Source organism: Urocitellus parryii, chromosome 5 (genome assembly GCF_045843805.1).
Source record: "Urocitellus parryii isolate mUroPar1 chromosome 5, mUroPar1.hap1, whole genome shotgun sequence".
In the NCBI taxonomy this organism is placed as follows: domain Eukaryota; kingdom Metazoa; phylum Chordata; class Mammalia; order Rodentia; family Sciuridae; genus Urocitellus; species Urocitellus parryii.
Genome location: NC_135535.1, coordinates 12,089,891 through 12,116,182, shown reverse-complemented (window position 1 = coordinate 12,116,182; position 26,292 = coordinate 12,089,891). Strand labels below are relative to the sequence as shown.

General features: G+C 55.3%; 1 protein-coding gene across 1 annotated transcript; it reads left to right on the top strand.

Moving 5' to 3' along the window:
- Positions 1-7: 7 nt before the first annotated feature.
- Mcm5 (minichromosome maintenance complex component 5) lies at positions 8-21,216 on the top strand. Its single transcript, XM_026409985.2, has 17 exons — positions 8-104; positions 298-472; positions 1,813-1,939; positions 2,022-2,150; positions 5,901-6,073; positions 7,372-7,527; positions 9,253-9,419; positions 10,630-10,801; positions 11,604-11,715; positions 13,038-13,181; positions 13,492-13,557; positions 13,694-13,870; positions 14,635-14,747; positions 17,439-17,567; positions 18,386-18,528; positions 19,990-20,117; positions 21,103-21,216. Exons 2-17 carry the CDS (start codon positions 306-308, stop codon positions 21,202-21,204), a joined length of 2,205 nt encoding a protein of 734 aa, XP_026265770.1. The 5' UTR covers positions 8-104; positions 298-305; the 3' UTR covers positions 21,205-21,216.
- The last annotated feature ends 5,076 nt before the right edge of the window (positions 21,217-26,292 follow it).

Below are 26,292 nucleotides of genomic sequence, written 5' to 3'. Positions count from 1 at the left end.
ACCGCCCGCGACGTACGAACGCAGCGTCTCGTTTTTCCCGCGAAACTCGGCGGCAGTGCGCGGGGTTCTGCGTGTGTCTCGGAGTGTGTAGTGCGGCGGTAAAGGTGAGGCTGTGGGGCTCGCGGAGGTCCGCGGAATGCTCAGGGGGTGGGCCGCAGCTTGCCTGGCGAGCGGGTCCGGGAGGGCAGCCGTGTCGGGGCCGCGACTTCCCCGGTTCCGGGCGGACGACCCGGGCCTGGTAGGGGAGGGGCAGCCGCGCGCGCCCCCGGCCCGCTCCAGCTCTCGGTCCCCGTGCAGGTGCAGCCATGTCCGGCTTCGACGACCCTGGCATCTTCTACAGCGACAGCTTTGGGGGGGACCCCGGGGCCGACGAGGGGCAGGCCCGCAAGTCGCAACTGCAGCGGCGCTTCAAGGAGTTCCTGCGGCAGTACCGGGTGGGCACCGACCGCACGGGCTTCACCTTCAAGTACAGGTGCGCGCGGCCGGGGCGCGAGGTCCAGCCCGCGGGGACGAGCAGGGCGAGCGGGGTCCCGCACGCGCGGCCGGGGCGCGAGGTCCAGCCCGCGGGGACGAGCGGGGCAAACGGGTGACGGGTCCACGGCGCATCCTGCTCGCCTCAACCCCCGGTTTTGCTTGCTTTGTACCCAGAGTTAAGGTTGGAAGGAGTCGCCTGTCGCGTGGGCTGCCAGCAGCCCAGCTAGAGCAGGACCACTTCCTAGTTTCCGTCCTTGCACGTAGCGTCTGTGACAAGGTCCCTGCATTCTCAGTGGCACAAAAGTTGGGGATGGCAGGTGTGATTCACTTCCCTGCCCGTGCATTAGTTCTGGTTTTCATTGGCCCTGCTGCTCCTGGTCCACTGGGCAGCCGGCCACCGCAGGTGGAGCCCCTGCAGGCCTAGCCTCCCCCTCCCGCGGCACCCATGACTTTTGATGCCACAATGTGAATTCACAGTTCCAGCAACGTTAGCCCACTGCCTCCCCGGGGGCAGGCTCTCTGGGCCTCAGTTTCTTTATCAGAAGGATGGGTAGAGCCATTCCTGCCACCATCTGTTGGTGCAGCAGCTGGCATTGCCTATGTGCCAGGCACTGAGAAACCGACATGGAAAGACAAACTGCCTGTCATCAGGAAGCTCATAAGTCAGGGGAGCAAGGTGTGGGCACCAACGGATTCCAAGTGGTACTGCCTCAGTGGAGGGAGGTGGGGAAGGTTTCCAGAGGAGCTAGAGTTTAAGGTGACTCGCTGAGTGGACAGTGCCAAGCATGTGTGGCATTCTAGGTAGGAGCAGCCGTGTGCATGGAGTATGGTGTTCAGGGTGTGCTTTTACAGCCGGGGCCAGAGCGCACATTTTATTGGCTCCTGGATATAAGAGGTAGGAGGGACTGGATCTGTGATGCGGTGGGGCTGGGAGCAGATTGTGCTTAGGTCTATGGTCCCCAGATGTGTCCTTGGGACAGGAGCCCATGGGATGCTCCTTGTAGAGTCTGTATGGTAGTTTGCAAGGCAGATGTGGGTTTACTGCCCTGGACCCTCTAAGTTGAGGCATGTGTCCTATTGTCTCCAAAAGTGAATTAATGGTGCCGAGGAGTCCTGCAGTGTAGGAACTGGTTGGCCGTTGTGTGTCTGTCACTGTGTTTGGACACACCTCACGAGCTGCGCCATGGAGCTGTTCTTTGTAAGACGTTTCTGTTGGCAGTAGGGAGCCTCTGCAGGGCTAAAGGGTGGAATGAGGAGTGGTGGGGCAGGTCCTGGGGGTGCAGGTGTGCCACAGCCAGTTGTTTCCCTCTTCTCTGCACCCTTCCCTGCCTACTCCAGAGATGAACTCAAGCGGCATTATAACCTGGGGGAGTACTGGGTCGAGGTGGAGATGGAGGACCTGGCCAGCTTTGATGAGGACCTGGCCGACTACTTGTACAAGCAGCCAGCCGAGCACCTGCAGCTGGTGAGTGGGACCCTGCCTCAGCTCAGCCCCCAGGGTTGGCCCTACCCAACCACCAACAGCCTGTGCTCTCCCTCCTCTTCAGCTGGAGGAAGCTGCCAAGGAGGTGGCTGACGAGGTGACCAGGCCACGGCCCTCTGGTGAGGAGGTGCTCCAGGACATCCAGGTCATGCTGAAGTCAGACGCCAGCCCGTCTAGCATTCGGAGCCTCAAGGTGGGTCCATAGAGGCCAGGGCTTTCAAGACAAGCAGCCCTGGGCCTAGCTGTGTAACCCTGAGCAAGACACTTGGCCCTTTTGAGCCTGTTTTCTTCTCTCTAAAGTTAGGTCATTGGACAGATAGTTATTGAGCTTATCCCATGGGCAAGACATTCGGCTGAGTCCTGGAGAAGCCATGGTGAACGTTACACGCCCAACTCTTTCCTGTTCTCAGTTTATATCTGGGGAGATGAAGAAACCAGTAAATGTCACATATTCTTGGATGGTTGGAAATGCAGTAAAAGCCATTAAGAGAGGGACCTGAGGGTGTGAAGCCTCTCTAGGAAAGATGGAGAAGCCTTCATGGAGGAGGTGACATCCGAGGGGGGTTCAGCTGGTGCAGAGCCTGAGAGAGCATGGTGTGTGTGTGTGTGTGTGTGTGCGCGCGCGCGCCCGCGCCAGGGCCATGCTCGCAGCCCCCCACCGTGGCTGAGGAGTCACGAGGAAGCAGGAGAGGCTGGCAGAACAATCTGCTGTCTACTCTCTGTGTTGTTGAGCAGATGCGCTGGGTGCTCACTGTTGTGAGCAGAACAGGCGCTTGTTTTCTTGGAATTTACAGTGGGAGAAACGGGAAAGGAACAGTTAGAAGATCGCAGCGTGATAGAGGCATGAAGAAAAGAAAGTGGGTGCCACTTGAGCCTGCCCGAGAGGTGGAGGGTGGCCAGAGAAGACCTCCAGGAGGAAGTGGGTTGGAGTTGGAGCGTGCCCATGCCCAGCCAGCCAGGTTCCAGTCTGTGAATCAGCTTTCCAAGCTCAGGGAGCGGCGTATGCCCAGGCAGAGCAGCAGCAGAGGGACTTTCAGGGATCAGGAAGAAGCAGCTGGAACCCAGAGAACACAGGGTTGGGGAGAGAAAGGTGGAGAGGCCAGACTGCAAGGGCCTTCATGGCCATAGGAAAGAGCATGGGTTTTGTTTGGAGCACAGTAGGGAGCCAGTGAAGGTGTCACCCGTCACCTAGTGTCACCTCCATCAAGCTCTGTGTCTGAGAAGGCCGTGCTGTGTTTACAAGAACCCCACAGTCCTCACAGCTTTGTCAGGGTCATTATCCAGCCTTCCGTGGTTAGCAGGACAGCGGGTCTGTTCCCCAAAGCTCTGGGCTCTCCAGTCTCTGGATGGTGTCCACTTTGATAGGGACTCTGTGAGCCTGTGTGGAGCCAATTGAATTTCCCTGGAGTGCCTGCCTGTAGGGTGGCATGGTTTGGCAGGGCAGTGCTGGATCAGAGGCCAACTTCTCAGGGTCTTCTGTCTTGCTGCGTAATGAGTGGCCCACTTCAGTGAGCATGAGCCCTCTCTGGAAGGATTGCCTGTTAGGGTGGGTCTAAGGGGGCGATCTCAGGCCCTTTGATCCTGGAGAGCCAGGGGCCCTGTCCTTTGCAGGCTGTTTTGCACAACACTTGCTCTGTGGGTCGTTGCAGGCTTCTATGTCCCTGGTCTGGGCAGAGCCTTGTGGCTCTGGACATGTTTACTCCAGAGAGGTGGCCAGCCTCCTGTGTTTCTCCTAAACCTCAGGCTTCAGAGGGGGCTCCAGCATGGATGTGGCTCCTCTGTTCCAGAAAACCTACTGGAATAGGAAGAAAAGATGATGGAAGGGACTTTTTTTTGTTAGTACTGGGGATTGAACTCCGGGACACTCGACCACTCAGCCCCAGCCCTATTTTGTATTTGATTTAGAGAAAGGGCCTCACTGAGTTGATTAGTGCTTTGCTAAGTTGCTGAGGCTGGCTTTGACCTCAGGATCCTCCTGTTTCAGCCTTCTGAGCCACTGGGATTATAGGTGTGTGCCACTAAGCCCGGGCAGGAAGGGACTTCTTTTTATTTATTTATTTTTGGTACTGGGGATTGAATCCAGGCACACTTAACCAGTGAGCCACATCCCCAGCCCTTTCTATATTTTGTTTAGAGACAGGGTCTCGCTGAGGTGCTTAGGACCTTGCTGAATTGCTGAGGCTGGTTTTGAACTTGCAGTCCTTCTGCCTCAGCCTCCCAAGCTGCTGAGATCACTGAGATCATTTTAAAATATGGCTTCTCACATACTCCGCACTATCAACACCCAACCAAAGTTAACAAAGATCCCTTGGTATCAGATGCTGAGGCTGGTTTTGAACTTGGTATCAGATATCATATAGATTCATATTTTCCTAATTCCCTTAGATGCTTTTTTTTTAATTTAATTTTTAATTGTAGTTGGACACAATGCCTTTATTTCATTTACTTATTTTTATGTGGTGCTGAGGCTCTAACTCGGCCTGGCACATACTAGGTGAGCTCTCTACAGCTGAGCCACAACCCCAGCTCCCCCATGCTTTTTATAACTCGTGTATTTCAGCAGGACCAGGAATTATATTAGCTTGTTATATGGAAGTCTTCTTTAATCCAGGGAGCCTCCTATATGTTCCTGGATATAAATCTTTTCTCAGTTATATTAGAAAGGGCTCATTGTCCTGTAGAAGAATGTGCTGCCTTGTCAATTTATCTAAGGCTTCCTTGGGTTGGTGGCATGCCCCTTGCCACCCATGAATTTTGGAACTTGGGAATTGGGTCCAAAGGTCTGGTTGTGTGTGGTTTCACACTCTGGGCAAGAGTACTGTTGAGTGGTGTTGGTGCTTTGTGTTGCATCCCAGCAGAGGAGAGGGATGGCTTGGGTGCCTGTCATCAGCCATGTTGGTGCTGATCAGGTCCCAGGTTAAGGTGGCAACAGCTTCATTTTCCCATAGTGACAACACAGGCACAGACCCTTGAATTTAGCCTCTTTCAGCCTCACTCCTTCCCACAGTGCCTGGTTTGTTCAAGAGCTCCAACGAAGCCTTGTGCCTGTGTCTGTTCTTTCATTCAGCCCAAGGTAGCCCTGGTGGAGAAAGATTGTCCTAGTCTTGCAGACTTGTGTTCTAGGAGCTTTGTGAGCTGGGGGCTGGCAAGGAAGCAGCGGGTGCCTGGAGTTTTCCTTAATGTTTTAGGATTTAGAGATTAGGCCAGTGGATTCCTGTACCTCTCGCCCGGCTTCATAGCATCTATAGTCAGTCTTGCCTCCTCTGTGGCCCTGGGGTTCTTTTGAAGTGATCCCCATATATCGTCAATTCATCTGAAAATTTTCGGGTGTGTATCTTAAAAAGACAAGAAAGCAGGTAACTGCAACTTCACACTTACAAATTCACATTATTGCCTTGGTGTCCAGCGTCGGGTGGTCACTGATGGAGAAGCTGCGGTGGGTGTTTAGTCTGTGGCAGAAGTGTGCTTTGCATACCCAGGACTTGATCGTGGGCACTAAAGCTGGAGGAGGAGGATGGGAAAACTCAGGCTGAGAGAGAGGGCCCTGTGTGGCTTTTGACAACTTGAAAGAGAACCTGGGTCTCTGCCTCCAGGTTGGTGCTCTGGTCTGCCCTGGCCAGGGAAATTGCTGTCAGAGCTGGGTCAAGTCTCCTGGCTCTGCTGCTGTGGAGTGGAGTGGTCTCCTGTCTCGCCCCTGCCCCTTTCCCTTGTGTGGTGAAGTCCTGAGAAGCAGAGGCTGCACCTGAGGCTCCTGGAGCCCTTGTTTCCAGACAGCTTGGCATTTGGTGGGTGCCCAAGAAATCTTCTGAGCTGAGCAGAAGAGCTGCAACCTTCCCTGTGGCTCAGGGCCACCTCCTCCAGACCCTGTGCAAGTCATTCCCCAGCAGCTCTATGGTGTCCTCTGGCTCCCTAACCAACAAGCCTCTTGATGGCTCCCTTACAGTCAGACCTGATGTCACACCTGGTGAAGATCCCTGGCATTGTCATTGCGGCCTCTGCAGTCCGTGCCAAGGCCACCCGCATCTCCATTCAGTGCCGCAGCTGCCGCAACACCCTCACCAACATCGCCATGCGCCCTGGCCTGGAGGGCTACGCCCTGCCCAGGAAGTGCAACACGTGAGTGTGGCCAGGAGGGTCTTTGGGGCCGTAAAGCAGTGGAAATTGGTGACAACCCTGCCTGCCGCATCTCATTAGAGACCTGCTGGGGCAGGCTGTGCTCTGATACCTGGGGTGTGATGTCCTTCCGCCACGGTGAGTTGTGTCCCTGCCAGCATGCCCAGACAGCCTGAATGGGCAACCAGGTTAGGAAGGAAGCACAATCCAGGGCAGAGTCTGTTGGAAATCCCCTGGAGCAGCCTGGCTGCTGGCCAGGTGCTGCATGTGAACCGCAGAGCTGCGCGCCTTCACTGCACGCGGCCATGGCTGCAGAGGCAGAGCCTGTGGCCTGTGCTCAGAGCCTGGCATATTCACTGCCTGGCCCTCTAGAGGATTCCACGCTCACACTGGCTGCTCCTTGGCCTCCACTGGCACCTGCCTGGCTTCCCAGCCACCTGTGGCATGTCTGCCTCAGTCCCTGCTGTTGTGTCTCACCTTGGAGTCATGTGGGCTTAGGCCCCTCTGGTCTGCTCCACCTGCCGCCAGGCAGCCCTCACTGCAGGTGCTGGGCCTTCCCTCAGTCTGCTCCGCCTCCCTCTGGGCTCTCCCCACTCCTCTGTCACCTTTCTGTTCCCAGCTTCAGGGCCTCTGAACTTGCTGTTCCCTTTCCTCAGGCTGCCAGTCTGTCCTGAGTGCTCTTCACACGATCCTCGCAATAGGCGTCTTGCCCACTCTCATCCTGGTCTGGTGCACACAGTTTGGCTACTCATCTGCCTGTCTCTACCTTGGAGCACGTGCCAGTCATCCTATTACTGAGTTACTTGCTTGTGTTGTGTAGAACTTGGCTCCTTGAGAGCGGGAGCTTTTGGTTCACCGCCGTGTCTGGCGCAGTGTCTGGAGTGCAGTGAGCGCATTGCTGTGGCATTGTGCCCATTGCTGTTGTGTTGGTTAAATGAAGACTTTGCATAGGGTTTATAGAGGCCTGGACCCTCAGAATGGCCTGCAGGTGCCTCGAGTCTCATGAGAAAAGGTCCTGGGATGTGAGTGGGGTTCAGTAAGGGACCTGATGATCTCGACCTCTTCAACTGTGGGGTGCTGGGCCCTGGCAGGGGATTGTGAGTGAGGCTTGTCTGCTGCCTCACCATGCTGGGGGGCCAGGCCTCCCATCACTCCCCCGACTCCTAGTACAGCAGACCTGCCCTCCATTTAGGGCCTTTCCTCAGTGACCTTCAGCCACATCTTGTTGTTGACCTCTGGAGTGGATGAGCCCCAGCCTTTGGGCTCTCAGGGTAGCTCTGGTGACTTTCCCTCCTGAACAGGGACCAGGCTGGACGCCCCAAGTGCCCGCTCGACCCGTACTTCATCATGCCGGACAAGTGCAAGTGCGTGGACTTCCAGACCCTGAAGCTGCAGGAGCTGCCTGATGCAGTGCCCCACGGCGAGATGCCCAGGCACATGCAGCTCTACTGTGACAGGTGAGGTGGGCAGGCCTGCGAGGGGGCCTTCATGAGGCTATTGCCGGGCGTGGATCATTTGAAGCATGGGCGGTGGGAGGAGGATAGCTCATTGGGTAGCACTTGCTCTGTGCCTGGTGCTTCCTGTTGGCTTCCTCTTCTTGGCTTCCCTTAGTCAGCAGGGGCACATCAGCTCCTTTTTTGTATGTGAAGAAGTGTAACTTAGAGGTTAAATGATTGAGCGGAGGAGCCGGCCTCAAGCCTGCATCTGTTGCTTGCCAAAGCCCATGTTCTTCCTAGGAGATCTCCACAGCACTCTCATGACCCACAGGCCCTGGGCACATCCAGCTAAGCAGCAGCGTGGAAAGCCTCTGCCCAGATCACCCCACCCCACCAGGCTTTCTGTTGAGTCTGCTTTTGGAGCTGGTTGTGGTGGTACACGTCTGTGATCCTAGCCACTTGGGAGGCCAAGACAGGAGGATTGCAGGTTCAAGGCCACACTGGGCAATTAGCAAGACTCTTGTTTCAAAAACTAAAAAGGGCTAGGCATGTAGCTCAGTGCTGCCTCTAGGTGTGATCCCTAGTACCAAAAAAGCCTAGAGTTTTGCTAAATAATTGGAAAAGGAGAGGTGGGTGTTTGGCTTGGTCCCCCACAGGGACCTGGAGAGGCTTAGAGACCCTGGCCTGGAGTTCTTAGCCTGGCCTTGCACCTCTGAGGTGGAGGTCACGTGTTCTATATGTGAGCGTACTGTGGAGTGATAGTAGCTTTCCTGGGCCCCACTTGTGGCCAAGGAGGGTGCAGGACAGGTCAGACTTGAGCTAGTTACTAGTTTGCCAAGCCCCGGTTTCCTCATGTGTAAATGGTGATAAGCACAATTCTGATCTCTGAAAGGGCTGCTTAAAATACAAGCCAAGAGCTTAGTAAAACCCCTTAACACAAATTAAGGCTTGGGTTATTCTTCAGAGGTACGTGTTCCTAAAGTTAAGTAGGGTGTGGAATGAGTCGTTGGGATAAATAATGGGAAAATGATGGGGACAGTGGTGGTCCTTCACTAGATGTGACTCTTGGTGGTGTGTGGAGCACCTTTGTATTTGTTACCTTACTTGGTCCCACTGTGGCTGAGGCAGGTTAGAAATAGTATATCACCCCCCAGGCTCAGAGTTGCAGTGACTTCTTTGAGATCACATGGCCTCTGTGTGCCTGCTCTGTGCTGCCCAGCTTTGGGGGGAACTTGGAGACTTCCCTGTTGCAACATTTTATTTCTAAAAAGAGGAAATGAAAGCCCAGAGGCAAATTGATTGGGCTAAGCTCATGGGGCGAGGCAGAGGCTCAAGTGGGGAGCACCTCAAGGAGGGCCTGGGGAGGAAGTCCTCCCAAGATGGTGGAAGGGATCCGCACAGGAGCCTGACTCAGATAAGACCAGAGGGCGCTTCTCAAAGACTAGGGGCAGGACACTGAGCCACCTCCTCGGACACCTTACAAACGAGTTCTTGAGTTCAGAGTGAGGCTGCCACACTGTCGAGGCTGTGCTCTGAATGACTGAGCCATCCAGGCCTGGGGTGGTGGTGTCAGGGGAGAGGGACCCTCCTCTGGGCCTGGTGTGGGTGGTGCTGGCTGAGGGTGTCGTGCTGGAGGTGGGAATGCCAAGGTGGCTCTGGGTGCTGTGGGAATGGGCATAAGCAGGTATTTGCTGTCCCTACCAGGATCTCACTCTTCTTTCTCTTCCTTCCCTGCCCTCATCTTAGGTACCTGTGTGACAAGGTTGTCCCTGGAAACAGGGTCACCATCATGGGCATCTACTCCATCAAGAAGTATGGCCTAAACTCCACCAAGGGTCGTGACAGGGTGGGTGTGGGCATCCGGAGCTCCTATATTCGTGTCCTGGGCATCCAGGTGGACACAGATGGCTCTGGTGAGTTGGCTTTGGGGTCCTGGTGTGGCCCCCTGCTGGAAGGCTGGGCTTGCACACTGTCCTCAGCAGGTAGTGCAGCACCTTGGGAGGCAGCCCAGACACCCTTGTGTTGTTCAGGCCCTTGAGTGTTGGTGTTTTAGAGTGAGCAAGCATTTCTTGGCCTGACACTTGCACCTTTGGTCCCTGCTGTTGGCCCTTGACTGAGGGTGTTTGCCTAGATGCAGGGTTGAAGCTGGCGGGAATTCCTGAGTGGCGGTCTGCATCACCATAGCAGCAGGGGTGGGAGAGGGGAGTGCAGGCCTCTGGGAGGCAGGAGCGAGGAGTGTCAGGTGCTGGGGCGTTCAGTTCCCATGGGGCGCTGAGTGACCATGGGGTGTCTGAGCTAGACTTAGAAGGCTGGGGGAGGTCTTCCAGGTGGGAGGGGATGGGGTGAGCTGGGTAATGGAGTGGAGGGCATGTGATGACAGCTGAGGCTGGGAGAAGTCCCTACTCCCGCTGCGGTGAGTTGGTTTAGAGGGGTCACTGTACTGCCTGGATAGTTGAGTCACCTGTATGCTGTCAGTTTGCACATGTCCATCTCTAGCCTGGAGTCTCCCTGTGTCAGACTCATATCCAGCCATTGACTTGGAGCGTCCAAGAGGCGTCTCAGACTCAGCGTGGCTACGGCTGATCTCCTTTATCCCCCGCCCCCAAACTGGCTCCCTTTCAGTCTTTCCTTCCCCTCTCTCCCCCCCTCCTGTTGCTCAGTAGAACCCTCCAAGACCTCCTCAGTGCCTTTCTCCTCCCTGTGCCTCACCTGTGAGCATATCTGGCCCTTCCTCCTTTAAATGTGCCCAGGATCTGACCACTGCCCATCACCCCAACCTGGTCTGAGCCTCTGCCCTCTCCCCTGGATTGTTGGTCCTCATCCTGCCCTCCCATTCATGGTAGCCAGAGTGAGCGGTGCTGTTTGAAGACATATTACTCCCTGGCCGAGATGGCCAGTAGTCCCCGAGGCCGACACCCTCTGGCCCTCTGAACCCTCCGTCCTCCGTCCTCCTGCACCCAGAGCCTACCCGGCCCTCGTGAGGGCTTGGTCTCCAGGGTAGCATTTACTTAGGCTGCAGCTGTGCTGTGTGGGCCCTGCTCTCGGGGTGCCTGAGCGGGGGCCCCGCTGGACGGTGAGCTGGAGTAGATCCCCTCACACTCTGCACCCTCCCTGCCCACCTAGGACGCAGCTTTGCTGGGGCCGTGAGCCCACAGGAGGAGGAAGAGTTCCGTCGCCTGGCCGCCCTCCCCAACGTCTATGAGGTCATCTCCAAGAGCATCGCCCCCTCTATCTTTGGTGGCACAGATATGAAGAAGGCCATTGCCTGCCTGCTCTTTGGGGGTTCCCGCAAGAGGTGAAGGGCCTGGGGAAAGGGGGCTAGTGACATGGCCTGCAGGACAGCTGCTAGGTGGTTGGGGATCAGTGCTCTTTCCGCGTGTTCCAGGCTTGCTGTTAGCTGTTCATCCTGGTGCCAGTCTCAGGCTCCTCTGGCCCTGGCTGGAAGTGGGCCAGGGAGAGCTGGCAGGAGCAGTGAGAGCACTGGGCTTAGAGTCTGGGTAACACTGTTCCTTACTGTGTGTCCTTGGGCGAGAGACACCACTTATCTGAACCCAACTTTCTGTGTGAAAGAAATGGGTGAAAAGCCTGACACAGGACATTATGTCCTTTCGAAACGCTAACAGCTGCCACTTCCTGCAGTCCCACTGTGCTCCAGGCTTCTTCTGAGTGTCTGAACCCAGCAGTCCTTGCAGGAACTCTGTGAGAAGGCTGCTCTTGTGCCTGTTTTATAGATGAGGAGATTGAGGCAGAGAGAGCAAAGGGACTTGGTCCTAGGCATCTGGGTGAGCCACCCTCTGGCTCCCTTTCCATTGTAGCATGCACAGCCCACCCACAGGCCTTTCCTTTCTAGCTCTTGCTGGGTGTGGCCCCGCATAGCTATAAGCACCATTTCCTTTCCCTCTCCTCCCCTGGGAGGTAGTTTCTGCCCTCCATTGTTAGGCCAGGCCTGCCGTGGTCAGGGAGCCACAGAGCTGGCTGAGAACCGAGGTCTTAGACCAGAGCTCCTGCCTTCTTACTGCTCTGTCCTCACGAGAGGCTGGGGTGACCAGCCCAGGTAAGCCCTCACTCAAGTGAATTCTCTCTCCCTGTGTCCCCAGACTCCCAGATGGACTCACTCGCCGAGGAGACATCAACTTGCTGATGCTGGGAGACCCCGGGACGGCCAAATCCCAGCTCCTGAAGTTCGTGGAGAAGTGCTCTCCCATCGGGGTGAGTGGCCTGGGATACCCTTTCCCAGCTGGCTATCCCAGGCAGGAAGATGCTATGAGCAGGACTGTGGGGTCCCTGGATGACCCAGGGTGGGCTGGCTCATTCAGAACCTCCTCTTCCCTCCTAGCTGTGTGGGGACGGCAGAGGGGAGGGAAGAAAGGGAACTTACAGGCATGTGCAGGTTGGGTGTCGGGGCGAGCGCATTGGACTGAGACGGGCTCTCAGCCAGGGCAGTAGTGGACAGTGGATTTTGAGCAAGTCTCCTATCTCCCTGAGATTAATGACATTGGTAATGATAATTGTGAAGATCAAGGGCCAGGCACTGCGGAAGTGCTGGGGTGTGTTTACTGACTCCCCAGCTCTGCAGTGAGAGCCATTACCCCACGTTATCCCTGAGGGAACGGAATGGAGAAGTGTCTTCCCAGGGTGCCCCTGATGGTGAGCACCAGGTCAGGGCTGGCACCAGCCATCTGAACCGGGCCCCCTGTGCATCGAGTGGGTTTGGCTGTCCAAGTCGGGGAGGGAGTGGCCGCTGGGGTCAGTGGACAAGGCTGCACAGTGGGTGGCAGGAGTAGAGGAAGTGTCCAGCTCTGTCCCATGGTAGAAGCTCATGTGACCTAGGAGTGTGAGCCGTGCATCATTTTCTGTCTTTTAGCAGCCACACTGAAACCAGTGAAAGGGGTCAGAAATTTTCTCAGTGTAATTTATATAACGTGATTTAAACAGTTGTGTTGATGATGGTGGTTTATTTTGTGGTGCCGGGAGAGGAGCCTGCGCTCTGCAGGCTAGACGCTTGCCGTATTCCGCTGCACCCGCCCCGATGCAGCAGCTATCCAGGGAGCGCTTTATGCTCTTGTTAGTGCTGTGGTCGGTGTGCACCTGGCACTTAAATGGCATCTCAGCTTGGTCTTGCCATGTTCCAAGGGCTCAGTGGCAGCATGTGGCACACAGGTCTATGTAGATGCCAGGGGGCTCTGGGTGGGGCCAGCCATGTGGGAACCAGTAATCCCCACCTAAGCCCTGAGGCTACCTAGCAGTGTGTCTCCCTTCTCTGGGAGTCAGTGCTCTTCTCGTGGGAGATGGCAGGAACCGCTGAGCCATGCTTTTTCCAGGGTGAGTGTCCAGGCCAGCTGAAGCCAGGCTCCTCCCTGCCAGAGAGAGGTGCTCTCAGTGAGCCTTGAGTTCTTTGCAGGTTTCGCGGTTTGCTTTGATGTGAGACCTGGGCCAATCATGACCCACTGGGCCCCTTGACTGACATGCTGAGTCAGAGCATGGGTTGGAGCTGGTGTTGGGCCCTCGCCACCACCTCTGCCTCTCCCCAGGTGTACACGTCTGGGAAGGGCAGCAGTGCTGCAGGGCTGACTGCCTCGGTGATGAGAGACCCCTCATCCCGGAACTTCATCATGGAGGGCGGAGCCATGGTCCTGGCCGATGGTGGGGTTGTCTGCATTGACGAGTTTGATAAGGTGAGTCTCATGAGGTGAGTGAGTTGAAGATGGGACCCAGGTGTGTGACGTCAGGTGCTCCTGACTTGGGAGACTTGTATTTATTCTAGGGCAAGTTTGGAGAGTTGTTTAACCTCTGTGAGCCTCAGTTTCCATATCTAGAAATGAGGGAGAGTAAAGCCAAGCCCATGTGCTTGTCACTATGATTAGAGGTGACCAAGTTCCTGCCACTGCCACAGCCTGTCCTTAGAATGGTAACTCCTGCTGGTTTTTCTTCTGTTACTGCTTCCTACCTGGGTAAGCGTGGTGCATGTTTCTCTCCCCCTCTCAGATGCGGGAAGATGACCGTGTGGCAATCCATGAGGCCATGGAGCAGCAGACCATCTCTATCGCCAAGGTGAGCACCCTGGTCAGCCTCCTCAGCCTGCTCTGGACCCTGCCTGCCCAGACTTGCCTAGAGGTGAGCGTGTACCACCTGGGCGTATGTGGGACAGACCTGTCTCCCCTCTTCCCCTCCTGCTCTGTCCCTGTAGGCTGGCATCACTACCACCCTGAACTCACGGTGCTCCGTCCTGGCTGCTGCCAACTCAGTGTTTGGCCGCTGGGATGAAACAAAGGGGGAAGACAACATTGACTTCATGCCCACCATTTTGTCCCGCTTCGACATGATCTTCATTGTCAAGGATGAGCACAACGAGGAGAGGGATCTGGTATGTCCAGGGGCAGGGCCACTGGACACAGGGCTTCAGACCAGCCTGTGGTCCTGGAGGAGGGGGAACAAGGTGCTTGGCCAGTGAAGCCCCCATAGTCACATAGGAGTTAGCGGGGAGAACACAAAATGGTAGACTGGAGCCTCAGAGGTGCCTGGAGCCCTGTAGCCTGCCTGGCCTCTGCCAGGAGGGAGACCCTGTGTGATTTCGGCCCAATCACCCTCCCTGGGTGTCACCTTCTTACTGTGGAACAGAGGGGCTGATGCTGGGTTACACGTAAGAGAAGCCCTGCTCTGGTTAGTAGGTTTCTGAAAGAAGAACTTAAGGCTTGTAGAATGGACGTGCCCAGCAGTGGGTCCAGGCTGCTGGGCAGCTCTTCTTCCTCTGCTTTCCCCTGGAAGCTTCGTTCTCAGGCAGCTGCTCTCCTTGAGGTGGACCAGTGAGCTTTTGTCTTTGAGCTGGTAGCTTATCTGCCCCTAAGTTAAGAGGAGGGTCCAGCAAAAGTCCCAGGGTGGAGAGTTGTTGGTTGGATCCAGTGTCCATCCTTAAAATAGACACATTCCCAAGCACTGGAGGCTGGACTCCATCCGAGCCATGGTATCTGGGCAGATGTGTGCAGAAGGGCTGGGGCCTGTCCTGTGGGGCGAGCACACCTGAGACCTGAGCACTCTTGCTGCTTTCATGATGCCAGGGCCCCATCAGCTCTTCTCGCCTGCCTGACCTTTAAGGCCTGTGGGATGACCTGGTGACCCCTCTGCTCCCAGATGCTGGCCAAACATGTGATCACTCTGCATGTTAGCGCGCTGACACAAACACAGGCCGTGGAGGGCGAGATCGACCTGAACAAGCTGAAGAAGTTCATCGCGTACTGCCGAGCGTGAGTGCAGGACACAGCCCCCCCCCCCCATGTGAAGGGAAGGGGCCCAGTGGCCTTGGTCCTGCCTCCTGGCTTGGGATGCCTCCGACAAGGCTGCTTGTGGAGTGGCCCTGTGGGATCTGCATTGCTCCTCTCCGGCCTCACACATAGGACTCTGCCTCAGTTTCTCTAGCTCCATGAGGAGTGGGAGTTAAGATGGTCTTGAGAACCCCTAGAGTCAGTCACAGGGAGGTCATCGTGGACATGGCTCTGGGTAACACCCACCCTTCTTGACCTTGGACAGTGTGCTTGACTCTGTAAGGATTGCACAGGACGACAAGGACCTGGCCCAGCCCAGCACCAAGCAAGGGCCCGTGAGTGTCAGGGTTATGATAACGCTCACAGGTTTTCAGTAATCATGATCGTACACATACACATTCTGAGTGTTTTGTTAAACTCCTAGTTGTCCCCCCAAACCTGAGAGGTTAGGTGATGAGGTATACTATCACCTTTTATTGCACCATTGGGGAAACCAAGGCAGAGCAAGGCTCAGTAGCTCTAGGGTCTCACATAGGAGAATATGAATTCAGGCGCCTGCCTCCAGAGACAGGTTCTTTTTATTTTAAACATTTTTTGTGTGTGTGTAGTTGGGCACAATACCTTTATATTATTTATTTATGTGGTACTGAGAATTGAAGTCAGCACCTCACACGTGCCAGGTGAATGCTCTACTGCTGAGCCACAGCCTCAGTCCCCAGAGCCAGATTCTTTTTTTTTTTTTTTTTTATTGGTTGTTCAAAACATTACAAAGCTCTTGACATATCATATTTCATACATTTGATTCAAGTGGGTTATGAACTCCCATTTTTTACCCCCTATACAGATTGCAGAATCACATTGGTTACACATCCATGTTTTTACATAATGCCATCTTAGTGACTGTTGTATTCTGCTGCCTTTCCTATCCTCTACTATCCCCCTCCCCTCCCCTCCCATCTTCTCTCTCTACCCCATCTACTGTAATTCATTTCTCTCCCTTGTATTTTTTTTTTCCTTTCCCCTCACATCCTCTTATATGTAACTTTGTATAACAATGAGGGTCTCCTTCCATTTCCATGCAATTTCCCTTCTCCCTTTCCCTCCCACCTCTCGTTGTTAATCTTTTTCTCATGCTCTTCCTCCCTGCTCTGTTCTTAGTTGCTCTCCTTATATCAAAGAAGACATTTGGCATTTGTTTTTTAGGGATTGGCTAGCTTCACTTAGCATAATCTGCTCTAATGCCATCCATTTCCCTGCAAATGCCATATTTTGTCATATTTTGGTGCTGAGTAATATTCCATTGTGTATAAATGTCACATTTTTTTTATCCATTCATCTATTGAAGAGCATCTAGGTTGGTTCCACAGTCTAGCTATTGTGAATTGTGCTGCTATGAACATCGATGTAGCAGTATCCCTATAGTACGCTCTTTTAAGGTCTTCAGGAAATAGTCCGAGATAGGCAATAGCTGGGTCAAATGGTGGTTCCATTTCCAACTTTCCCAGGAATCTTCATACTGCTTTCCAAATTGGCCGCACCAATTTGCAGTCCCACCAGCAATGTACAAGTGTACCCTTTTCCCCACATCCTCGCCAGCACTTGTTTGACTTCATAATGGCTGCCAATCTTAGTGGAGTGAGATGGTATCTTAGGGTGGTTTTGATTTGCATTTCTCTGACTGCTAGAGATGGTGAGCATTTTTTCATGTACTTATTGATTGATTGTATGTCCTCCTCTGAGAAGTGTCTGTTCAGGTCCTTGGCCCATTTGTTGATTGGGTTATTTGTTTTCTTATTGTTTAATTTTTTGAGTTCTTTGTATACTCTGGATATTAGGGCTCTATCTGAAGTGTGAGGAGTAAAGATTTGTCAGAGCCAGATTCTTGACACACAACACCTTAGTTTTCTTTTATTTGTTTTTGATGATGGGGATTGAACCTAGGGCCTCTGGCATGTGAAGCCAGCACCTACCCCTGAGGTCGTCCCATCTCTCGGTTATCTTTTGAAGAGGCCAAACCTCAAGGGTAGAGGGCTCTTGGTCCGTCCACCATGGCGGTCAGGTAGGTCCCTAATTCAGACGCCTCTGCCAGGATGAAGCTCGGAGTCTTCAGAAGCTAAGGCCCATGTTTGCAAGTCAGGGAGCCCTGAAATATAGTCTCCTCACCACCAAATCCTGGGGAGCTGCTTCTTCCCTCTGGTCCTCAGTCTCCTCAGCTTTAGGGTGCCCCTAAGTCAGGTTGTCAGTTGGCCTGGGGTGGAGAGGCCAAATGGAGGTAGAGGCCGACCAGATTTCCCTTTGCACGTCCTCCTGGTGAGTCTCAAACTCCTGGACTTGCCCTGTCCAGCCTCTTGTGGATGTGTCCACAGGTGTGCTGCGGTGGAGGAGCAGGAGGCTGCCGTGAGGACGGCCAGCTGGTAGCCACTCCATGATGTCCAGTAGTAGGGTTCACCACTGGAAACGTGCTTAGACCTCCTCCACCTGTTTCTGACAGAGGCACCAGTTTTTGTCCCCTGCATTGATCTCTGGTGCCTGCCCACAGGCAGCCCAGGTTTCTCTTCAGTCCCTCTCATTGATGTGGCTAACCCATGCCAGCAGGAGCTCTGACTGGGGACACGGTGGGCACCCCAGGGTTCCTTCCTGGGCTCAGGCTAGTTGCTCCCTACCGTCCTGCAGGAAGTGTGGTCCTCGGCTATCAGCAGAGGCTGCAGAGAAGCTCAAGAACCGCTATATCATCATGCGGAGTGGGGCCCGCCAGCACGAGAGGGACAGTGACCGCCGCTCCAGCATCCCCATCACTGTGCGGTGAGTGAGCAAGGGCTCCGAGGTCCGCTGCTGACCACCCTGCACAGGCCCGGGGAGGGTCCAGGTGGGGAGGGCCTCAGGAGTCTGCACTGTGGCCTCCTGATGACCTGCCTTTCTCAGTTTATTGAAGTCTGGGGAAGCTTTGAACCTCGCCTCTTTTGAATTTGGTCTGGCTTCCCGCTGGGAGACAGCCTGAAGGTGAGTGGAGGACCCAGACCTGGAAGTCAGGGTGTTGGACCCAGCTTCTGGCCCAGCAGTCGTAGTTGTCTCAGCCTCCGCCCCTCCTTGCTGTGAGTGTGGAGACTGCATAGTGGATGCATTAGGGGCCTGTGCGGTTGAGTCCTCCCTCAGCACTGATGGATGAAGTGGATTTGGCTGTGGCAGTAGAGAACTCAAGCAGCTTAGGTAGCCCGGAGTTTATTTCTAGTTTGCAGTGTCGGGAGGTGACGGCCTGTTCAGGTTCTTTAGTTGTTGCAGCGTGTCCTCTGTCAGCCCGCTCCTGCTGCAGAAAGCTGCTCTTCCACGTTGCAGGAGCAGAAGGGATAGAAGGGCACATGCTCTGAGGATCCTCCTGACGTCCCCTCGCAGGGTCAGATTTGTGGCTTACTGGGCACACTTGGTCACACAAACACACCAGAAGAGGCTGGGAAGTGTCCTTTAGAGGGCTGGCAAGTGCTGGAGTAAAGCGCAGAGTTCCATGACTAAGGTGGACTATAGGCAGTGGCCATCTCCACCATGGTACTGCTGCCTTGGACGAGTCCCCCCGGGCACGGTGTGGGCTGCGGCAGTCCTGAGCACGCCTACCTTTGCTCCCACAGGCAGCTGGAGGCCATTGTGCGCATTGCAGAGGCCCTCAGCAAGATGAAGCTGCAGCCCTTTGCCACCGAGGCAGATGTGGAGGAGGCCCTCAGGCTCTTCCAAGTGTCCACGTTGGATGCGGCCTTATCGGGCACCCTAGCAGGTGAGCAGGTGCTGGGGCCGTATGGGCAGGGCCCTGGGTGCCCACGGCCCTGGGTGCGGCTTCTCTGAGCGTCCTCTACACACTGTCCCCCAGGCTATCCTCTAGGATGGGAGGAGGCAGCTTCTCTCCAGACCCTTGAATGCAGTCTTGTGGCTTAGTTCATTAAAAGAAATCTTGGGTGCCTTGGCGCACACCTGTGATCACAGGAACGTCCAGGGCCAGCCTCAGCAACTTGGTGAGAGGCCCCAGCAGCTTAGTGAGACCTTGTCTCAAAAAATAAAAGGGGCTGGGCTGTGGCCAGTGGTGCAGTGCCCCTGGCTCAGTCCCCAGTCCAGGTGTTTGGGGGTAACCTTGTTGTTGCTTAGGAGCAGTCGTCAGCCCTCCGTGTGCTGAGCTCAGAACTGTTCGGTGCTTCCCGAGCTGTTCTCATTTTCCTGGATGGCCACACCCAGCTGGTCTGGTCTGTCCGTCCTTCCTGTGCTAGCCATGAGAAAGCCAACCCTCCGAGAGCCCTTCTCATGGTGCCCCCCGGTCAGGGGTCTTAGTGGGAGTGCAGGCTGCCTGGCCCCTGTCCCTGTGCACACCACCTGCTTCTGGCCAGCCTTCCAGCAGCCCTTCTGAGCATGGATGTGCGCAGGCCCTTTAGAGGTGGGCCATCCCTTCCCCACAGGCGGGCACTCTCTGGGTCCTGGGGACGTAAGCAGACCATCAGGAGGTCTCTGCCCTGTGGGCTCTATTTTTCTTGAGGGGAAGAGATAATAAACAGACAAATGCAAGTGAAAGGTGCACTGGGGACATGACACAGGACCAGGATACTGGAGGAGTGGTGCTACTTTCCATCGGTGGTGGGGGCTCTCAGGGTGACCTGTGTGAAGTGAGGAACTGGGGCTCCCTGGAGACCCCAGGTGGAGGGAACACTGTCAGCTCAGGGAAGTTGGAAATCATGGATCTCCTTGCCGAAGGCTACTTGGCACCCTCTGGATGTGGTCTCTAGGGTGGCCACATCAGGAAGTTGTCCTGTGGCTGTCCAGCTGGATGGAATCCGTGGGTCCAGTCTTGTAGGACTCGCTTGCCAGCAGTTGTCACATAGAAGTTGCCCGTGTCCTTTCTTCAGAGCCCTGCCGTGGCTCTTCTTTCACCAAAATTGAGACAATCGTGCTGTGGCCCCCAGGGGCCCGTGGGAGCTGGCCCTTAGTCACCATGCTGGCACTGGGGCCCCTGGACTGCTGAGCGAGTCAGGCGTGTCCCCCCTCTGCGCTGTGCCTGCTGTGCCTTCTGCCTGTAGCGCCCTTCCTCACGTGGCTGGTCGTGGCTGGCCCTCAGCGCCCTGTGTTCTCCAGTGCACTCTTTTGGACTTGGCTCGGGCCCCTTTCTTGGGTTGGAGGCCTCCATTTCTCCAGGCCTCCCAGCTTGGGCCAGAGGTCCCCAACACTCTGACACCCACCCATCTCACACCTGCAGGGGTGGAGGGCTTCACCAGCCAGGAGGACCAGGAGATGCTTAGCCGCATCGAGAGGCAGCTCAAGCGCCGCTTTGCCATTGGTTCCCAGGTGTCCGAGCACAGCATCATCCAGGACTTCACCAAGCAGGTGGGCTTTTGCTAGGGCTGGGTGGGCAGGATGACTGGGAGCCTGGCATGGGGTATAGGAAGTGTTCTTTGGCCCAACTCCTACCACCCAGCACTAGTGTCCTTTTGCTCAGTAGATGGGCCCTGTGTGGGGTGGGGTGCTACAACTGTGGTTCCCTCCCAGGGATGCTTTAGTCAGGGGCAAGGATACTTTTTAATATTCCCCAGGGGATAGGGAAGAGGCTACTCAGTTCCCCTAGTCCTCCTCTTCCTCCCCTCGGTTGCCTGGCTTCTTACGGGGCAGGGAGGGCCAGAGCCAGGAGGGTGAGCCTTCCCGCTCATTGAGGACAGGGTTACTGATCCCATAGAGAAGAGGTAGGGCCGCGCGTGGTGGTGCACGCCTGTCATCCCAGCAACTTGGGAGGCTGGGACGGGAGGATTGCAAGTTCTAGGTCAACCTCAGCAACTTAACAAGGCCCTAGTAAGATCCTGACTCAAGAAAAAAGGTCTGGGGATGTGGGGATGTGCTCAGATAGAGCCACCCTGGAGATAAATTCCCAGTGCCAAATTGGGGGGAGCTGCCACCTTTAAAATCACAGCAAGTCCTCGCTTCTGTTTCCCCCTGCAATATTATTTTCATTTTCATCCCGAGAGCACACTCTGGGGCAGGTGGTCTCTAGCTGACTGAATCTTAGGTTTAGGGATGACAAGGCTTGAGGCCTGGAGTTACAGGGACTTAAGTCTCAGCTCTGCCACTTAATTGCCATGTTACCCCAAGCATGAGAGTTAACCCTCTGTGCTTCCGTTTTTTGTGAATGGGGCTGTGCCGGCTGCATGGGGTTATTGGGGATGGGATAAGTTAATGCCTGGTGCACAGCAGGCACTCAGAAAGTCCGAGCCCTTCCTACAGCCAGGGCAGCCCGGAGTTGAAAACAGCCATCAGCAGCGGGTACATGGGCTCCCGTGTCCCCGGGGACATGCTCCTGTATCTGTCCTGTGCTCTGCAGAAGTACCCGGAGCACGCCATCCACAAGGTGCTGCAGCTCATGCTGCGCAGGGGCGAGATCCAGCACCGCCTGCAGCGCAAGGTGCTCTACCGCCTCAAGTGAGCTGCCTTCCTGGACGCCAGCTGCACCTAGCTCCTGCGCCATCGGGACTGTGCCATGGCTTCTGCCACCGTCTGCCTTCCTCTCTGCCCTGGAGGAAGGAGCCCTCATCTGCCTCAGGCGACTGCCTTCACTGCAATTTCAGGAAATGTGCTTATTGTCTGTTGAAAGAATAAAGCGTGCCGTGCTCAGTACCTGGGGGCTTCTGCACCTGGTGGCGTCTCCCTCATGGTGGGGCTAGCTGGAGCAGGGCCAGGCTTTGGAGCCACCCATCTTGGTTCCCAACATGTGCCTTCACGAAGGTGCCTGGGTGAGTCGCTAGACTATTGTGCCCCGGGGTCTTCCTCTGTCGGGGCCACACTGGCCTGAGTCCCTTCCAGTGGGTGCAGCGAGGCAGTGTGTGCCTCAGTGCTCTGCACCGCAGGTTGGACTGCCCTGCCGTGCCCTGCTCAGCCCTTCTGTGCCTCAGTCTTCGTTGTCCTAAGCAGGTACAGCTTCCCTGCTCCTTGGGGTTAAGAGCAGGAAAGGCCTGGCAGCCCATCAGAGCTCCAGTGGCATGTGGAGTCTGGCAACGGATTTCTACCAGCCTTAGAGCATAGCAGGTCGGAGCAGAGGGCTGGGGTCCAGTGGGCCCGTAACCCTGGGTGGGGGGCACGGGTCGGAGCCCAAGTGTTGAGGTGACAATGAGCACTGATTGGCCAGAAGCACGAGGGCCACGGGGCCGGAGGGAAACTGCTGGTGTTTTGTCCTTATTTTTCTTAATATTGACATAGTTTGTATTTCGGTTTTTAGAATCTAAGATTCACAAAATTGAGGAAAAGTTAGTGAAATAAAATATTTGATACTTAAAACATTTAGAAATGTGACGTCTCAAGGGAATCTGAACTTTGAGTTCTGCTGGAACTTCTCCTGGTGCTTTATTAGCAGGTGACGTATTTACAGATAAACACTGAGTGTCAGGAGGCACTCGAAGCTACTGAGCTGGGAACAAGGAAGCCGGCATCGCCGTGGTCATTGTTCATCACAAGGGTGTTTTTGTGCGTAGATTGCCAGTTGCTCAAAGACCTGGCGTCCCTTTTCCAGGAAATGGTGAGATGAGAGGAGCTAAGTCATGTTCCCCTGACTCACTACGTTCAAAGCCTGTTCCTTTTCTGATTTTTAGGAGAACGTGGAACAGCAGATGCTTGCTTTGGGTGGCATCTTGGTTCCTTGCACCTGAGGCGGCATTTCCGTTTGCTATGAGCCTTGCGTCTTGTTCAGGTGGAGGCTTGCATCCCTCAGCCTGAGCACTGCCTGTTTTGTGTTCATATTGGACTTGAGTGACCTTAAACCTGTAGCAGCAGCTTGGTGTTGCTGGTGCCCTTCCCCCAGTTGGGTGTGGTGCCACCAGGATCACCTCTGTCTTACGGATGGAGATGTAACTGGCAGGGAGTGCAGCAAGGTCAGGCTTCAAGCCAGGCTTGGGCCGAACCCCATGGCACGTGGCCTCCATTCCCTTCCCGGGCATTCCCTGTGGCCAGTCTGAGTGAACACTGGGCACAGATGGCCCTGGCCTTCTGGAGTAGCTGATCAAGTGGGGGAGACGAGCCCTGCTTGGCTACTGTCCCACAGGGCAGTGGCAGGACCATCAGATGCAGTGCTGTGGGACCAGAGGGCACTGCTGGCTTGATTGGGGTAGGATGTGAGGCTCATAGGAATGGCTGGACTTGGAGCGTGCCCAGCAACCTGGCAGTCATGGGGGTTGGAGCTGAAGAAAGACCTGAGCCAGGAAATACCTCAGGCCTTGTGCAAGCTAGCTGAGCCCCAAAAAGCCAAGGGGAAAAACACAGGAAGAAGCAGGCAGAACCCAGCTTCTGAGAGGGGAGCCCTCAGCTCGGTAGTGGCGGAGGCCTGGAGGTCTGTCATTGCCGTAGTGCACACCTGTCATCCCAGCCACTTTGGAGGCTGAGGCAGGAGGATCACAAGTTCAGGCCAGCCTCAGCAACTTAGCCAGGCCCTGTCTCAGGAATAAAAATAGGTGGAGGATGTAGCTCAATGGTACGGTGTTCCAGGGTTCAACCCCCAATACTGGCAGCGGGAGGGAGCTCGAGCAGCTGTTGAAGAGGACAGATGGGACACAATAGGTCTCACATGGTCTTCAGCACCCCCACTAGACCAGAAGTCTTGCAGAGGACCATTAGCACTTGCTACTTAAAATTATGTGAAGTTATGTCCAACTTTGTTTTCTATTTGTTGGAAGTAGACAATCCACACAACATTAAAGTGTTAATGAAAATGTGTAATTTTAGATGTGTTTGTAAGTAGTGGCTTTCTCTTCAAGAAAAACTATCAAATTCCCAAAATGCAAAAGGTAACCTTGCAGACAGGCTAGTGGGAGTTTTCATGCTTTGGGATGCCATAGCAGTTACTCATATATAAGTTTAAAATGGCAGTTTGATGTTTATTTAACAGGGTTTAACTGGAAGCTTCAAGTCTGGGTGAACAAAAGTAGACATCTGTTTTAGAACATTTGGGGACAGGCATGTGCCCAGTAGCAGAGCACTTGCCTAGCACATGTGAGGCCCTGGCTTCCGTCGCCAGACTGCTTTCCAGTGGTTTCCATTAAGGCTTTTGGTAGGATACAGACCCCCAAACTGCATTTTCTACTGAAGTCTGAGGCCATGAGGGGTGGGAGTGTAGCTCAGGGGTAGTGGGCTCGCCCAGTGTGCTGTGTGCAGGCCTGGATTCTCCCCCCCCCCCCCCCCCCGACCCCAAGGGAAAATGTTAAAGGCCGAGTGAGGTTCAGGAGGAACACGGGCTTGGCCAAATGGCCTGGGTTCAAATCCCAGCTCATCCACATCCTGTACCCCTCAGCCCTAATTTGCTCACCTGAAAAAAGGGGATACTGCATTGCCATGCCGTTCAAGGAGGACCAGGGCAAGGCCTGCACATGGTGATCGGTCTCTACCTCGATAGTGCAGGGAACATTACAGCAAAGTGGTACAGAGGTTATTTATAACCTGATCCTTGTGAGAAGCACTTGTGATCTCTGGGTTCTATTTTCTGAGTCTTAAGCTCTGCTAGTGGGGAGTTGGGGAACCAGCCATGGGGGTGAGTTGGTGACTGGCACCTTCCCCAGCATCTAGCAGAAGGCCAGTGTGGACCAGCTTGGAGCAGGCCCCAGGGAAGAGGGCTATGCCAGGGGCACTTGCTAGTTTGCCAGGAATGTCATAACAGTGCCACAAAGTGGGTGAGGGTGTATTAAGTTCATTCTTCATTCTGGAGGCTGGAAGTCCTAGATAGAGGTGTCCAGGTTGGCGTGTCCTCTTGCCCGCTGGGGCTGGGGGAAACCCCAGGGCCTGTGCATGCTGGGCAAGAGCTCTGCCACCGAGCTGCACCCCCAGCCCAGTGTTAACAGTCCAGTCCACCGTTCTGGGGCCCAGGGGCTGGGGCACAGTATATCCTACAGGGGAGGGGTGGTCAGGGCAGAAACGATTGGAGGCCTGGGTGCCCGGGACAGAGGAGAAGTCCCCTGGCCAGCAGAACGGGTTTTCTTGGAAGCTAAGGAGGGACAGGACAGTCTGAGTGCCCCTCTGGTAGCCTCAGCCTGTCTCACCAGAGATGAAGTGGGAAAGGCACACCGCACAGTGAGCTCAGAAGGCAGATGTGGCTTCTCAGCAGTGAGCCAAGTCCCTGTCCCTGTAGAGGGAGACAGGGAGGGGTTGGGGATGAGGCTGGAGGGATGCTGGAACAGGTCCAGCGAGGCAGGATGTGCAGGTCCTAGGGTTCCCCAGTGCCTGAGTGGTAACCGGACCACACCCGCTGCTCAATGGGCCAGGCACCGCAGAAGCACTGGATGCACATCCTGATCTCAACCTCCCACAGCCCTGTGATTTAGTGGGTTTATTCCCGTTAGAGGTAAGGAACAGCCCAGAGGGGTTAGGTAACTCTCCCAGAGTCACACAGCTGTTGAGTGGTAGCCATGGGATCTCATGAGGACTCTGGCCTTTTCATCTTGGACAGACACAGGTGTATCTGAGCAGAGAACAGACTCCAGGTCATGTGATGTCATACTGGGGCCCAAAGATCCCTGCGACCTTTGTCAGGGTTTTTTCTCAAGCCTCTGTAGTTCCTAGGGAGGACTTTGCAGACACAGGGTGCATTCTTGCCCTGGGACGTGGATTGTTGGGGGCCTATAGGCCCAGGAGGGGCCCCAGAAGCTGCTGGTCAGACAGCCTGACCACTGGGCTTGCTCTGGATGGAAGTTCTTGGTCAGTGGGTCAGTTCCTGGGGAGTGGGCTGGAGCTTGGGCTTCATTGCTGGGAGGAGAGGAGGTGCTCAGAGCCAGGCTCCTACTCCCAGAGCCCTGGTGGCCAACAGGTCCTGCTGTATACTGGGCTGGGCGCCTCAGTGAGGCCTCATACCTGCGCTTAGTCTTCCTCCTTCCACGAGAGGGCGCCAGAGCACCAGTCACCAGGCAGCACTTCCTGCTCTGCAGGGGGAGCCCTGTCTGGCTTGCACAGCGCCTGCCTCCCCAGGGCTTCCCAGGACCTCCTGGCTCCCCACCCGGGAGTTGGAAACTTCTGGCTCCCTTTTAGAAGCTGGGCTTGGGCAGCTCTTCACGCTGGCCTTGTTTGGACAAAGGTTTTTGTGGGTCCACACCCTGGGGTCATGCCTGACACACTGGTCTCATTTAATCAGTTCTTGATCCAGGGGAAGTAGGTATCTCCATCCCCATTTCAAACCAGGAAACTGAGTCACAGCGAGGTTAAGTCCCAGCAGTGGGTGAAGCTGGGATCCAGACCCAGGGGTGTCTGGCCCCGGACTTTGCCAGCTGCCTGTGAGAATCATAATCTTAGTGGCTCAGAAGGTGGGATTCAGGAATTCTCACACACGTAATACCAGCCAGCCAGCCAGGGCCCTGGCAGGTCCGCCTCTGCGGCCCCAGTCTGGCTGGATGGGCTGTTGGCTGTTGTCTGCTTCCCCTCAGGAGGGGCGCTCCAGGGTCAGGGCCCAGCCGAGTTGCACGTCTCCCTCCATGCCCAGCTTGGAGCAGTTGCTCTACACTCGCCCCAACTCCCTTGGCCAAACCCACCGTCCCCTTTGGGCCCA

Coding starts and splice junctions, on each gene's coding strand:
- Mcm5 (XM_026409985.2), top strand. CDS start 306: ATGTCCGGCTTCGACGACCCTGGCATCTTCTACAGCGACAGCTTTGGG. Junction 13,871..14,634: donor ACAACGAGGAGAGGGATCTG/GTATGTCCAGGG, acceptor CTCTGCTCCCAG/ATGCTGGCCAAACATGTGAT. Junction 14,748..17,438: donor TTCATCGCGTACTGCCGAGC/GTGAGTGCAGGA, acceptor ACCGTCCTGCAG/GAAGTGTGGTCCTCGGCTAT.